Here is a 16,367-nt window from a genome sequence, read left to right as displayed (position 1 = left end):
ACTCCATAGCCATCCATAGCCTCCATAGCCTCCATAACACTCCATAGCACTCACAGACCTCCATAGCACTCCATAACACGCCATCCAGGCCTCCATAGCAACACTCCATAGCCATCCACAGACCTCCATAGCACTCCATAACACTCCATAGACCTCCATAGCACTCCATAGCTATCCACAGACCTCCATAGCCCTCCACAGACCTCCATAGCCACTCCCATAACACTCACAGTAGCCATCCACAGACCTCCATAGCACTCCATAGCCATCCACAGACCTCCATAGCATTCCATAACACTCCATAGACCTCCATAACACTCCATAGCCATCCATAGACCTCCATAGCCCTCCCATAGGCCCTCCATAGACCTCCATAGCACTCCATAGCCATCCACAGACCTCCATAGCACTCCATAACACTCCATAGCCATCCATAGCCCTCCATAGGCCTCCATAGCACTCCATACGCCTGCATAGCACTCCATAGGCCTCCATCGCACTCCATAGCTATCAATAGACCTCCATAGCACTCCATAGGCCTCCATAAGCCTCCATAGCCCTCCATAACACTCCATAGCCATCCACAGACCTCCATAGCACTCCATAACACTCCATAGCCATCCATAGACCTCCATAGCACTCCATAGCCCTCCATAGGCCTCCATAGAACTCCATAGCCATCCACAGACCTCCATAGCACTCCATAGCCATCCATAGGCCTCCATAGCCATCCATAGCCCTCCATAGGCCTCCATAGGCCTCCATAGCACTCCATACGCCTCCATAGAACTCCATAGGCCTCCATCGCACTCCATAGCTATCAATAGACCTCCATAGCACTCCATAGGCCTCCATAAGCCTCCATAGCCCTCCATAGCCATCCACAGACCTCCATAGCACTCCATAGCCATCCATAGACCTCCATAGCACTCCATAGCCCTCCATAGGCCTCCATAGACCTCCATAGCACTCCATAGCACTCCATAGCCATCCATAAACCTCCATAGCACTTCATAACACTCCATAGGCCTCCATAACACTCCATAGCCATCCACAGACCTCCATAGCACTCCATAGCCATCCATAGGCCTCCATAGCCATCCATAGCCCTCCATAGGCCTCCATAGGCCTCCATAGCACTCCATACGCCTCCATAGCACTCCATAGGCCTCCATCGCACTCCATAGCTATCAATAGACCTCCATAGCACTCCATAGGCCTCCATAAGCCTCCATAGCCCTCCATAGCCATCCACAGACCTCCATAGCACTCCATAGCCATCCATAGACCTCCATAGCACTCCATAGCCCTCCATAGGCCTCCATAGACCTCCATAGCACTCCATAGCACTCCATAGCCATCCATAAACCTCCATAGCACTTCATAACACTCCATAGGCCTCCATAACACTCCATAGCCATCCACAGACCTCCATAGCACTCCATAACACTCCATAGCCATCCATAGACCTCCATAGCACTCCATAACACTCCATAGCCATCCATAGCCCTTCATAGGCCTCCATAACACTCCATAGCCATCCACAGACCTCCATAGCACTCCATAACACTCCATAGACCTCCATAGCACTCCATAGCACTCCATAGCCATCCATAAACCTCCATAGCACTCCATAACACTCCAATCACTCCATAGCCATCCATAGACCTCCATAGCCCTCCATAGGCCTCCATAGGCCTCCATAGCACTCCATAGCCATCCATAGGCCTCCATAGCACTCCATAACACTCCATAGCCATCCATAGCCCTCCATAGGCCTCCATAACACTCCATAGCACTCCATACGCCTCCATAGCACTCCATAGCCATCCATAGGCCTCCATAGCCCTCCATAACACTCCATAACACTCCATAGCCATCCACAGACCTCCATAGCACTCCATAGCCATCCATAGGCCTCCATAGCCCTCCATAACACTCCATAGCCATCCACAGACCTCCATAGCACTCCATAACACTCCATAGGCCTCCATAACACTCCATAGCCATCCACAGACCTCCATAGCACTCCATAACACTCCATAGACCCCCATAGCACTCCATAGCCATCCACAGACCTCCATAGCACTCCATAGCCATCCACAGACCTCCATAGCACTCCATAACACTCCATAGACCTCCATAACACTCCATAGCCATCCATAGACCTCCATAGCACTCCATAACACTCCATAGGCCTCCATAGGCCTCCATAGGCCTCCATAGACCACCATAGCACTCCATAGCCATCCATAGACCTCCATAGCACTCCATAACACTCCATAGCCATCCATAGACCTCCATAGCACTCCATAACACTCCATAGCCATCTATAGCCCTCCATAGGCCTCTATAACACTCCATAGCCATCCACAGACCTCCATAGCACTCCATAACACTCCATAGCCATCCATAGACCTCCATAGCCCTCCATAGGCCTCCATAGACCTCCATAGCACTCCATAGCCATCCACAGACCTCCATAGCACTCCATAATCCTCCATAGGCCTCCATAGACCTCCATAGCACTCCATAGCCATCCACAGACCTCCATAGCACTCCATAACACTCCATAGCCATCCATAGCCCTCCATAGGCCTCCATAGGCCTCCATAGGCCTCCATAGCACTCCATACGCCTCCATAGCACTCCATAGGCCTCCATCGCACTCCATAGCTATCAATAGACCTCCATAGCACTCCATAGGCCTCCATAAGCCTCCATAGCCCTCCATAACACTCCATAGCCATCCACAGACCTCCATAGCACTCCATAACACTCCATAGCTATCCGTAGACCTTCATAGCACTCCATAGCACTCCATAGCCCTCCATAGGCCTCCATAGACCTCCATAGCACTCCATAGCACTCCATAGCCATCCATAGACCTCCATAGCACTCCATAGCCCTCCATAGGCCTCCATAGACCTCCATAGCACTCCATAGCACTCCATAGCCATCCATAAACCTCCATAGCACTTCATAACACTCCATAGGCCTCCATAACACTCCATAGCCATCCACAGACCTCCATAGCACTCCATTACACTCCATAGGCCTCCATAGGCCTCCATAGACCTCCATAGACCTCCATAGCACTCCATAGCCATCCATAGACCTCCATAGCACTCCATAACACTCCATAGCCATCCATAGACCTCCATAGCACTCCATAACACTCCATAGCCATCCATAGCCCTCCATAGGCCTCCATAACACTCCATAGCCATCCACAGACCTCCATAGCACTCCATAACACTCCATAGACCTCCATAGCACTCCATAGCACTCCATAGCCATCCATAAACCTCCATAGCACTCCATAACACTCCAATCACTCCATAGCCATCCATAGACCTCCATAGCCCTCCATAGGCCTCCATAGCACTCCATAGCCATCCATAGGCCTCCATAGCACTCCATAACACTCTATAGCCATCCATAGCCCTCCATAGGCCTCCATAACACTCCATAGCACTCCATACGCCTCCATAGCACTCCATAGCACTCCATAGCCATCCAAAGGCCTCCATAGCCCTCCATAATACTCCATAGCCATCCACAGACCTCCATAGCACTCCATAGCACTCCATAGCCCTCCATAGGCCTCCATAGACCTCCATAGCACTCCATAGCACTCCATAGCCATCCATAGACCTCCATAGCACTCCATAGCCCTCCATAGACCTCCATAGCACTCCAATCACTCCATAGCCATCCATAGACCTCCATAGCCCTCCATAGCCCTCCATAGGCCTCCATAGCACTCCATAACACTCCATAGCCATCCATAGCCCTCCATAGGCCTCCATAACACTCCATACGCCTCCATAGCACTCCATAGCCATCCATAGGCCTCCATAGCCCTCCATAACACTCCATAGCCATCCACAGACCTCCATAGCACTCCATAGCCATCCATAGGCCTCCATAGCCCTCCATAACACTCCATAGCGATCCACAGACCTCCATAGCACTCCATAACACTCCATAGGCCTCCATAACACTCCATAGCCATCCACAGACCTCCATAGCACTCCATAACACTCCATAGACCTCCATAGCACTCCATAGCCATCCACAGACCTCCATAGCACTCCATAGCCATCCACAGACCTCCATAGCACTCCATAACACTCCATAGACCTCCATAACACTCCATAGCCATCCATAGACCTCCATAGCACTCCATAGGCCTCCATAGGCCTCCATAGACCTCCATAGACCACCATAGCACTCCATAGCCATCCATAGACCTCCATAGCACTCCATAACACTCCATAGACCTCCATAGCACTCCATAACACTCCATAGCCATCTATAGCCCTCCATAGGCCTCTATAACACTCCATAGCCATCCACAGACCTCCATAGCACTCCATAACACTCCATAGCCATCCATAGACCTCCATAGGCCTCCATAGACCTCCATAGCACTCCATAGCCATCCACAGACCTCCATAGCACTCCATAATCCTCCATAGGCCTCCATAGACCTCCATAGCACTCCATAGCACTCCATAGCCCTCCATAGCCCTCCATAGCACTCCGTAGGCCTCCATAGGCCTCCATAGCACTCCATAGGGCTCCATAGGACTCCGTAGGCTTCCATAGGCCTCCATAGCACTCCATAGCACCCATAACACTCCATAGGCCTCCATAGCACTCCATAGCACTCCATAGCCCTCCATACGCCTCCATAGCACTCCATAGGCTTCCATAGACCTCCAGTCCTCCATAGCACTCCATAGGCCTCCATAGCCCTTCATAGCCCTCCATAATCCTCTATATACCTGTACACGCACGTGGTACATTTCATTTTGTTTGCCTTATTCAAGCGTGGTTCAAAATTGTTTTCTTTATAAAAAAGCATCGTTTTGTTGCATTATTCCTTTATAATGATGGTACGTATGTATTTTCAGTCAGGTGTATAAATGTATCTTAAATCTAAATGCATATTCTTGAAAGAATATATTTGAAAACTACTGTTTTTATTTTTGATTTAGGTTCTTCAGTGGAAAGCGTGGGCATTTTTGTTTTTTCATTCAACCTCTGTTGTCTTTTCCGTTCAGTTGGGAGAAAATGAGCAAAAAACGTTGAACAGCCTAGTGCGTGAATTTGATTCCCAGCCTAGTCACCCGCGATATGATTCTGTTGTTCAAGTCTCGATGGCAACCAATTTTCTTAAGGTATTTATATGGTGTCCTACAAAACATTTCGACATAGAAATCCTGTGTCCTTTGCACAAAGTTGGAATTGATTTTCATTGTTGGACATCAAATGGAAAGGAAGGCAGCTTTCATCAAGCTTGTTTAATACACGATCTTCACGGAAATATTATATTAGTCCAATCCATTTACAGATGTCCGTACAATCGCCATGAATACCACTCTGCATCGACTGAAATTTTAGAAATTCTTCCACCTGAGATTACAAGACAATTCCCATTCAAACTGTTCTACCGTTCAGGATGCTCACAAAACCTTCTCGACTACATAATTGTTCACATAGGAAGAGGGCATAACTTCTTGGAATTGGCTGAATTAATTGCTAATATGAACTTTCGAGGATTTTATCGTCATAGCAGTTTACCCGTTGATGAAAATGAGTACTACGAAAGTACTTTTTACAGCAGCCCTAGGAGTGACCAACTAATGTACATATTTCTTGCATATTTTGACGGTGTAAAAAGTACATTCGAAAACGACATTGCACTGACACCTTGCTCCATCTTAAGTTGTGATCACACGTTTAAAGTCAGCAAACACATTGGGGTTGTACGCACAACTGATAATAAATTTGTGAAACAGTTCCAAAATTTATTTATTGGTCTAAACGAGAATGGACAAGTTGTACTCTGGCGTTTGACTAAGACTACAGCATTCGAACAAATTGAAGACCTTTTAGTTGAGTTCAAACGTAAACTTGATGCGGCTTCATCGGCACTAACGATGATTATTGTTGACGACTGCTGCTCAGTTAGTTCGTCTTATTATCGAATCTTTCCTGGTGTGCCTGTTAAACTTGACATTTTCCACGCATGTCAAAGATTTGCAAAAACGATACCAAAAGCATGTTCATTTAGAAAGAAGCTTGCGAGCGACTTTGGATTAATTTTTCGGCAAAATGGCGATACGGGAGATGAAAGGACAATGAACACGCCAAACGTAGAAGAAATAGAGAGCAACTTAGAGATGTTTCTGCAAAAATGGAGAAGTCAACTGTCTCAATTAACTGTTGATTCTATAGTTAAATTGCGAGTGCATATCAAGAACGGGTGTTGTTCGGACATTCCACCTGGAACTGGAACACAAAAGAATGAGCGACTACACAAAGAGCTAAAAAGATCGTTACTGGGAGGCGCCTCAGTAATATCTCCAGAATTGGCAATTGCCGTTTTATCGTGTGTATTATATATATGGAGTTACAAACGCGATCCGAACGCCCGAAAACATGTATCGAATGCTAGGGTCACACCTGTAGTACCAGTTGAACTAAAACAACAGCATTTACTCGCAAGGTATAATTTCCAAAAAGTCGACGTTGCATCCAAGTTTAAAAGTTCAAAAATGCCTACCACAGTTCCACTCGTCATGGGGAAGTGTAAGGAATTCGATCATCTTCAAAGTTCTGAAATGACATTCAGTTCGAACAACCTCGATTCCGATGTGCTAACTGCTGACGTTGATGATATTGTCGATTTAAAAAACGAAAATATTATAAATTATGTTCTTCCAAGAGCACTTCACTTAAACGACGTTTTTACGTCAATTGAGAGTAAGTGCACAAATCGAGATTTTGATATCCTTGACTTCCCTTTCACAGACATGGAACGGCTAGTCAAAGTGTTACGTTCTGTATCAACCACAGAAGATGTCTCATTAGGAGTTGATATGAATAACGACTGTCTGGAAAAAAATCTCTCTACGTTTAACTTGCAGTGTGATCCTGTTGTAGGTGATGGAAACTGTTGTTTCGCCAGCATAGCGACGGTACTAAATCAACTTGTAGTGCAACAAGGAAATGACGCCAATAAACTAGTTCAGCATTTACACTCCCTCGGTCTTTCTAAAGGCATTGCATCGGACACAACTCGTCTCCGACAACTTTTTTGTCAGGAAATTCAAGAAAAGAAGGAGAAATACGAGGCGTGGATCGAGGATGACATTGAAAAGGAAATCGAACACTTCTCGAAGGAAGGATGGTTTAATAGCTCTCTAGGAGATCTTTGCGTGATTGCGTGTAGCAACATTCTCAAAACAACGATCGTTGTTGTAACGTCGATGACAGGCGTTCCATACATACCCTTCGTTCCAGATGAAATATTAACAGATGGTGTTCTATATATCGCTTTTAATCACTCATATCTTGGTCATTACGATGCTACTAAAGGTAAAACACATCCAACTTTTTAAAGATCTAGATATAAATATTAATTATTCAATTTAATCGGACCATAGACAATCCAGAAGACATTCCTTCTTCTGGATTGTCTATGATAACTAGGCTACTTCTAGCTCTTTCTCAACCCAACATTCCCAATGACAAAATATATCTGTTTTGTCCCCGCAAACTAGGAATATATATGTGTAGGTGAATAGTATGAATATTGCTGGATTATTTTTGAAAAATAATTTGTTATGCCATATTCTATATAGATATGATAAACGAATTCGACAGTAACGAAGAAAATAGTTTAACATGCAACTGTGGAGTCATGGCTAAATCAAAACAGAAGGATGTGTCAAAATCGTGTGATCCTCAAGCGAATATGCCGTCATGTTCGTGCGTAAAAAATGGAAAGAAGTGTTCGCGGAAATGTCGTTGTATCATGTGTATAAATTCTCAAGATCTTAAAAAGACAGTTGCCGATGGTAAGATGAAGGGTTGTACCTGTGGTAGAGGGAAGAAAGGAGTTTTTTGCCAAGATAGATCAACCCGTAAATCTAAATGCCCATGTTTAAAAAGGAACATATATTGTTCATATCGATGTGAGTGTTCGTCGTGTGGAAATAGATGTGAGGATGGGATGAATTTAGATGATTCAGAATCTGGGATTAATCCACTTAGCGTGAAACGAAAAAGGTCCCATCCGGAAACATACAAACGCGTAAAAGGAGTTGAATACCTAGCTAACAACGGATTTGAAATTTTCGAGGGTCCTTGGACCAAGTTGGAAAGCTTCATCTTATTGATCGTTTTGGAAGTGATAAAATGTGCAGGCTTGTCACTGGTTCCTAATAACATCATTGAATTGTATAATTTCTTCGCGTTGAGTAAAGTGGTAAAAGAAATGAATCTGCCTATCTCATATAAGTCAACTAAAAGAATACTTGGAAAACTTAAATATATTAATTCCAAGCACAGCGTTTTTAAAACATTTATGGACGAGAAAATTGATCACTTTTAATGAGCAACTTAATAGACGCTAAATGCATCCGAACTAATAAAGCTCGTATATCGGCGATGTGCTACGATCCATTGTCGATGACCATTGACCAATGAAGTAGAAATGTTTCTATAGACAACAGTGGCGGATCTAGGCGTAGTCAGAATAAATTACTACAGTTTAAAATCCCAATCGCATTGGTAGATTTTTATTTTAAAATATTGTTCAGAAATCGATATATAGCCAATATCGTTGTTATTAATGTGTTTTGAATTTAAAATTTAGCTGTGTAATTTATTATGACTACCTCTATAGATCCGGTTTTTGCCCGTGGGAATTAACTTATAAAATGCTAAATACAAAACTTTTAATTTCCTAGAGAAGGGGGAAATGTCATGGTCCTTGAGTTGTAATTTAAATATTGTTATCCACATTTCTAAATAAAACCATTTGTGGGTACAAACAAATTTATTGTCATCATGTATAATGCTTATGTCAAACATCTATAGACTCGTGGGCCCCAACAGGATGCTTATAAGTATAGGCGCCTGTTCAAACTTTACCTACTATTTTGTTATGGGTGATTTCACTAGATTTGGGTCTGTGTCCCCTCAAAAAAGTGACACCATAAAAATTATCTCACCCCTAAACCTTTCTCATTCCCGTCCGGTCTGATTAATTTAGGACTTAAAAGTCCTACTGATTTTGTAGCTCACGAAGTGAATATTTTGAATATTGTGTAAGCGTTACTTTTTAAGTTTTCCACCCTGTATATATTAAATATCATGTGACTGATACCAAAGTACGAGCATGCGCATAAGCCGAATTTTCTAGTTTTGAGTTTTGACGCATAGACAGTTTACGAATTTACGATGGCAAAAAAAACGCAAGAAACGGTTGAAGACTGCAGTCTGAATGAAATATTTGAAGACGTTGAAGAGGAATTGGATGAGTTCAGGAACCCCGTCGGGACTGTCACAAGAGTCTAGCTCGACGGTTAAAAGTTCGTTGCGAAAGACGCTAGTCGAAAAAGATGGTGAAATCGGGTACACAAAAAGCAGTAATACTTTTGTTGCGATGACTAACTTTGCTATTAAGTGTACAGGCTACGTTACCACAGACATCGACTCAACAAACGCGGAAGGATACCTCTTGGATGTTTATCCAAAAAACTCTGTTCCTTCGTCCGAAAGCGAACAAAGTGATGCTACAAGCACGGCGGACGCAAGGTAAAGACCGTATGTAATAAATTATTTTATCCCTTTGAAATTGTCTTTTATGAATAGATATTTCGTTGTTTACCTTGTAGTTTGGTTTTTCTTTGACAAGTGGTATATAATAAAAAACTTATTTACTGCAAACTCAGAAAACATTATGTTTTGTGGACCCTCAACCATCGATATTTACAAATATCGACAGGTCTCGGGTCCACAAAACATAATGTTTCCTTCGTTCGCAGTAAATAAGTGTTAAGTATAGATCAAGGTTGTTCGATGGCCGTTTACTTAAAAAATTAACTAGTTTAAAATTAACTACACAAGTGAACTGGCAGTTTTTGTATTGTCGGTATTCCGTTTCGTTATATGACCGAATCGAACTACGAAACGAATTTCCAATTTTAAGATCTTTCTATTAAAAACTATGGCTATGTGCACACGTGCGTCGTTTTCAACATAGCAGCCCAATGGCGAATGGTTTTTTAATTCTTATTTTTTATATGGCGAATAATTTTTTATTTCACATTATGTCATTTACATTCTAATGTACTTGTCTATAATTTACATATGCGTGTCTGAATCACTTGTCTGAATATGTTCAGGCAATGTAAGTATTATATTATAAATATATCCTAAGGTAGGCAACTTCAATCACAATATCGACATGTACACATTCAAACACTTCCGAAAATACTTCAATTTATCCCTAAATCTAAGCGAAAATAAGAACAGAAATTAAGTCTACGATATTTTTACTATATACCGGTCAATGCGGGCACATACGGCTCTCGCTACGGCTACGAGATTCGTCAGTACTGTGTAAATATAATTTATATTTTATATTTAGTTGCCAACTATCTTATTATTATACAAATATAGCAATTGTTGTTTACGTCACAGACCGCGATATTAAACTGGATGGACGCTTTAGATTAAAACACAAATACCTCTGGGCTACCTAGGGATAAACCTCTGCAAACACAATAATAAATGCATGTTTATCCTGTCAAATATTTCGGAAATTTTATGCCTACTATTTCGAAAAATACACATAATCAAAGGCCACGGTCACTAAAAACAGTTCTCTCAAATTATTTTCTGGAAAAAAACGAGAAAATGTCAAGTTTTATTGCTTTTTAAATCACGTAGTGAGGACTACCAGGTTTTCTTAAAATGCCGTAGTCAGATGAACGACGGCTACGAGTCCATGGCGTCAGTACGAAGTATCACGAATATCACGTCAATATGACGAATCTCGTAGCCGTAGCGGGAGCCGTAGTCAACCCATGGATAGTTAAAAGACTTAGTTAAAAGATAGTTAAGAGTGATTTTATTATCCATGGTCAACCGTAGTCAAATCTAAATAAAGCTCTCCAGGGCATTTCTACGCCATTCCGCGCCATCAGCGAGTCTCTCCTTTTTTGACGAGTAAAAAATGTTTTTTTAGTTTTCCTTTTTTTTCGAGGGCCTGCCTTGCCACGAAATGTTAAAATCGCAAATTCGTAGCAAAGTTCAAAGGTTCATAAAAATGTAAACTAAGCATTTGGTTGTCTTTTTTACTCCAACGAACTTTTTTTTTTTAACTTCGCAAAGTAGCTACTTCGCTGTAGAGTAATCTAAGGGCCCACACGATTTCTCAACGTTTATTATTTTCAAAAAGCAAATAAATTTTAACCATAATATTGATCATATTCTTGGCGATTACTTAACGATAATACCTTTTTTCTGCTCTGGGGTCCAAATATTCCAAAATTTCCTTCCAGAACTTCACGTTCGGTCTGTGTCGGCCTTAAAAAGCTAGTGAGCGACTCTAGTTTTTTAAGGCTAAAATTAACTCTTGATGGACGTAATATTATTGTCACTTTCCTGATTCACATTTACACTTAATGCAAATTATCTGTAATATTGCTGTTTAGTCACCTGACTGAAATATAGGCACTTTTTGCTGATATTCTCACCCTACCTTTATAATTTTTACCACAGTGAATCATATTACTTGACTTGGAAAGACATGTCTTCACAAACAGGAATCCTGAACGTTATGTCATCCAAAAAGTTATGGACAGCTCCAAGCAAAGAGCAATATTTACCAACGTACTTAAAATCACTTTGTGATGACTATTCAGCGTCGCCTGATGCACATAGAATGCTTCCAGTGAAGGTAGGAAACAATTAATGGGAAAGAAAACATATGAAGAGCAAGTTAACGCATGCACGTGCTCCTCGCGTATGAACTTCGTTAATCTCCATCACAAATACACTTCACATGCATTTACTGCGCGTGTACCTGCGCAAAAGAAATTTGTTCTTAAAATTGCAAACTGCCAGTTCTTTAGCTACTCTTTAACGAAAAAAATGACTCAATTGACTGTTGGGCCATAATTTCGGTTCACATCCATCACTTTCGCAAACACGTACGGTTTCGTTGAAAACGATTGGTGCAGCTTGTTGTTTCCCTGCTAAACATTTGTATATTCTTTGAATTCAAATACAATAAAATTTCCCCTTAACTATTTAAGGGATTAGGTTTCCAGAAAGCTTCAGGAACTCCTACTTGGATCTTTGCCTCCAACTTCCAAGTGGAGCTGAAAGAGGGAAGAGCAAGAAGAATTCCTTCTTCTGATTCTCCTTTCTGTGTGATTGCCAGTGACGAGACATTGCTGCCTGTTAGCGAAATCGAAGGTATATATTACGTGTGTATTAACTATTAATCGATATTGAATGCACGATTTTCAAGTGTTATTTACGTTCACAATGACCTGCGTTTCGATGAAAATTTCGTCAGGCATTAGTTACCGACACAGGAATAAAAATGGGCACAAGCGGCAGACTTTCTCCAAAAAGAATCTTCTCGGGTCTATACCGGTCCATCTCCAATAGAGGGGCATGTCACCGCCTAATGTAAATGTATACAATCAACTGAAACGTTAATGATCACAAACCAAAGTACGTCTTGTTAGGGTCAGGAAAATTATTCAGTATTTTATCGTTAAGGCAAGTTTTCTATTGCAGCTCCCTGGTCTTTTTATTGCGTGTACACTTTTTGTTGTGATCTTGGTGATTGTGTTAACACCTTTAAATTCAGTTTTTCTGTTTAGGTAATCTTGATGCAGGGGAATGTTTAAAAGAGTTGATAAGTACAGAACGTGAGCTGATGGGTGCAAATTTTCTACCATCATTGCTGGTTTTGGGTGGTCTCGGAATAGCGGTCCATTTCGAGCAACTCTCCGAAGAGTTTAACGGGGTACCGTTTATCATGGCTTATGGCGCCCCAGTCTCCGGAAAGTCTTCAGCAGTCGAAGCTGCAATGGCTATCATTGGTCAAATAGAGAAAGTTGGAGGTATAATATTAATTAACATGACCACTATTTTTCATTATGCATCTAAACTTGATTTCTTTGATGAACACAATTGATGGACGTATATACCAATTAAGTTCAACATAACGTTAGCAAGGAGAGCATGTCCTGATGTTAGCTAATAATTTTTTGCTCGCCAATTTTATTTTTCTGAAATATGTCTTCAAAAAAATGTTTCACATCGCTTTCTGTAATTTAGAATGTACACTTGCTGGAGCATTAAGGAAAGTTGGCAATCAAAGTCTTCCCTTTTGGTGGGACGATGTCAACGATTTTTCTGTGCTGGAACAATTCGTTGTTGCGGGTTTTAATAAGGTAAGTAGCTATTATCTGGATGGATTATCCCAATTTCCATAAGCCAGCTATAGGATTTTCACTCGTGAACTATCATCCCCGTTTTTAGGCCAATAAAGTATCTGCTAAAACTAAAGCTGGTTCCAACAGTGCACTGACTGTGCCAATCATGACAATGAATCCGACTACGCTTACAAAGTATATAAGAAATAACAAGGAAAAGATGTTGAGGTACAGTACATATTGTAAAGACAGATCGAGCCTTTGTGATACTGGGACTGAAAGTTTGTCTCAAGAATTTTCAAAATGTATGCTTAGTAACTCCACTTTGCCGTTATAATGCCGTGATTCACTGGCTCATCAGTTGTTTGACAGCTTACAAGAAAAAAGGAATTATATTTATAAATAATATTTTAAAAGCTATAATTTTCCATATCTTTATAATTATAGAACGTTTTCGAGAACAGCTGTGATTCCATTCAGTGAACTGAAAAGAGGAAGGCAGTCATTGGCAATTTCATTAGGGTTTAAAAACCGCATGAAAAACATCTTGAAAAACCTTATAAAGAGCATTGGAATCCTGGTAGAACTACATGATGACTTCAAAACTATTCACCAAGACGATTCACTATTCAACGAGGTTATTGACACGATTGGCGAAACTGAGATCGACATCGACATGCGGGCGCAATGCAATTACGCTCTTCTTCTGTACACGACGATTAAGGTATATAAAACAAATTTATGTCTGTCGCGCGTCAAATTGTCGTAGATTAGGTAATAGTAATTTCACAACGTCACTAATAATGCGGAAAATGGTTTACCCACAATGCAGGCTGTCCTATGCATACGCTTCAATATAGTATTGAGATTCAATAGAAAATACTTAATGAATATAATCAATGCTCAGTGCTTTTGTTAACCTTACAGCAAACTTTATTTCACTTTTACTTTATCATTGATTTAGATACTAGAAAAAATCGGACTTAAAGATTCATATATGGCCGAATTAACCGAACACATGTACAGCGTTGTACTGCCGTTCTATTTCGACCTGGTTGGAGGCCATGGAAGTAGGACGGAAGAATGTCGTGATAAAGATCGAAAGAGTGAAGTTAACCCAATGAGCAAATTAATTATCGACCTTGTGCAAAAAGTAATAGCAGATCCAGAAAAGGTAAAATTTTACCGAAAACTATCAAAAATAACAATGCCTTTTCAAGATGTAAAAAAATATAGTTCCATTAAAATAAGAAAAAAAAACTGTCGCCATCCTGCACCTAATCTACCCATATCTACCTATTTCAGGGAAAGGGATTTTTCAACCCTTCCATCAACGCAAGAAAATGCGATTGCGGGAAAGTTTTCGGATTTAACGTCGGAAAAGCGCTCGCTTTCGCTGGGCAACAAGGCAAAGAAGACGCTTTTCGCATTTATGTTAGAAAGGCGTCCATCGGGTGCAATGGCGTAAAGCTGATAATCGGACAAAAACAATAGGTTGGCACCCATATAACATTAAAGTTTTTACCACGGGAATTACGTGCTTCACTTTACAAAGGTATAAACACAATCCCCATTTCCTCAGTTAAAGCTGCATACGACAACATAAGTACGACAATATTAGTAAGAAAATAATCAAGTTTAAAGTGAAGAGCGCTATTCATTTTTGTTGGGGTTTTTTTCCGCAGCTTTTAAGATATGTGATCAAGTCGAGCCCACAGATGAATTCGGTTTTACCGCAGGTGATTACGTTTATGCCCTGTTGAAACATACTTTATTCATCCATTAACGTCTCAATGCAAAAATATAAACGGACACACCATTCCAGACAGCCACAAAACTTAATTCCGCTTTTCTGTAGAATTAAATTTCAGTATATAGATGTGCGGGTATATAAGATATCTCGTTCAATGCCTGTAAAATTAAATCAGATATATATATATATATATCCTTGTCCTTTTCCAGGTGCCGAGGAAGCCTCAGAAGAAATTCCTTCTGATTATGTCATTTCAAACAGTTCGGCAGAAATTGAACCTAGAATGGACATAGGAGTCGCCATTTCAAGTGAGCTGATATTTCAGTCTATTTACCAACCCACGCATTACCGCAAAAATGCAAAAACCTATAAACGGACACACCATTTAAGTCGATACCAACAGAACTTAATTCCCCTTTTTCAGTATATAGATGTGCGGGTATATAAGATATCTCGTTCGATGCCTGTAGAATTAAATCAGAATAATCTTGACAAGTAAGAAGACTGAAGCATTATATATATATTTTATATATATATTTATATATATATATATATATATATATTGTTGAACATGATTTGCTCCAAAATAAATTTGGAGTTGCAACACAGGTAATAATATAGGCAAAAATGTTCTCCGTGTTTACTATACTCACCCTTGACGGGCATATTCAAACCTAAGAATGTAAATTTGTCCCTTTCCCTCACCAGCTCACTCGTTAAGAGTGCCTAGGTTTGAATATGCCCGTCAAGGGTGAGTATAGTAAACACGGAGAACACTTTTGCCTATATATATATATATATGTATATATATATGTATATATATATATTTATATATATATATATATGTATATATATATGTATATATATATATTTATATATATATTTATATATATATATCTTGTCCTTTTCCAGGTGCCGAGGAAGCCTCAGAAGGAATTCCTTCTGATTATGTCATTTCAAACAGTTCGGGAGAAATTGAACCTAGAATGGACATAGGAGTCGCCATTTCAAGTGAGCTGATATTTCAGGCTATTTACCAACCCACGCATTATCGCAAAAATGCAAAAACCTATAAACGGACACACTATTTAAGTCGATACCAACAGAACTTAATTCCCCTTTTTCAGTAATTACTATATAGATGTGCGGGTATATAAGATATCTCGTTCGATGCCTGTAGAATTAAATCAGAATAATCTTGACAAGTAAGAAGACTGAAGCATTATATATATATATATATTAATATATATATATATATATATATCTTGTCCTTTTCCAGGTGCCGAGGAAGCCTCAGAAGGAATTCCTTCTGAATATGTGATTTCAAACAATTCGGAAGAAATTCAACCTAG

General features: G+C 40.7%; 2 protein-coding genes across 2 annotated transcripts; both read left to right on the top strand.

Annotated features, from left to right (window-relative positions):
- The first annotated feature begins 7,660 nt into the window (after positions 1-7,660).
- LOC114542086 lies at positions 7,661-8,410 on the top strand. The gene is made up of 2 exons (XM_028561837.1): positions 7,661-7,995; positions 8,071-8,410. The coding sequence occupies exons 1-2, from the start codon at positions 7,661-7,663 to the stop codon at positions 8,408-8,410; spliced, it is 675 nt and encodes a 224-aa protein (XP_028417638.1).
- A 927-nt stretch (positions 8,411-9,337) lies between these two features.
- On the top strand, positions 9,338-14,756 carry LOC114542085. Its single transcript, XM_028561836.1, has 9 exons — positions 9,338-9,618; positions 11,590-11,767; positions 12,126-12,288; positions 12,705-12,947; positions 13,165-13,280; positions 13,369-13,490; positions 13,710-13,986; positions 14,227-14,436; positions 14,568-14,756. The coding sequence occupies exons 1-9, from the start codon at positions 9,338-9,340 to the stop codon at positions 14,754-14,756; spliced, it is 1,779 nt and encodes a 592-aa protein (XP_028417637.1).
- The last annotated feature ends 1,611 nt before the right edge of the window (positions 14,757-16,367 follow it).

Source organism: Dendronephthya gigantea, unplaced genomic scaffold (assembly GCF_004324835.1).
Source record: "Dendronephthya gigantea isolate DGI-Jeju-01 unplaced genomic scaffold, DenGig_1.0 000334F, whole genome shotgun sequence".
In the NCBI taxonomy this organism is placed as follows: Eukaryota; Metazoa; Cnidaria; class Anthozoa; order Malacalcyonacea; family Nephtheidae; genus Dendronephthya; species Dendronephthya gigantea.
Note: the sequence above shows the minus strand (reverse complement) of the source record. Positions and strands in the feature narration are given on the sequence as shown.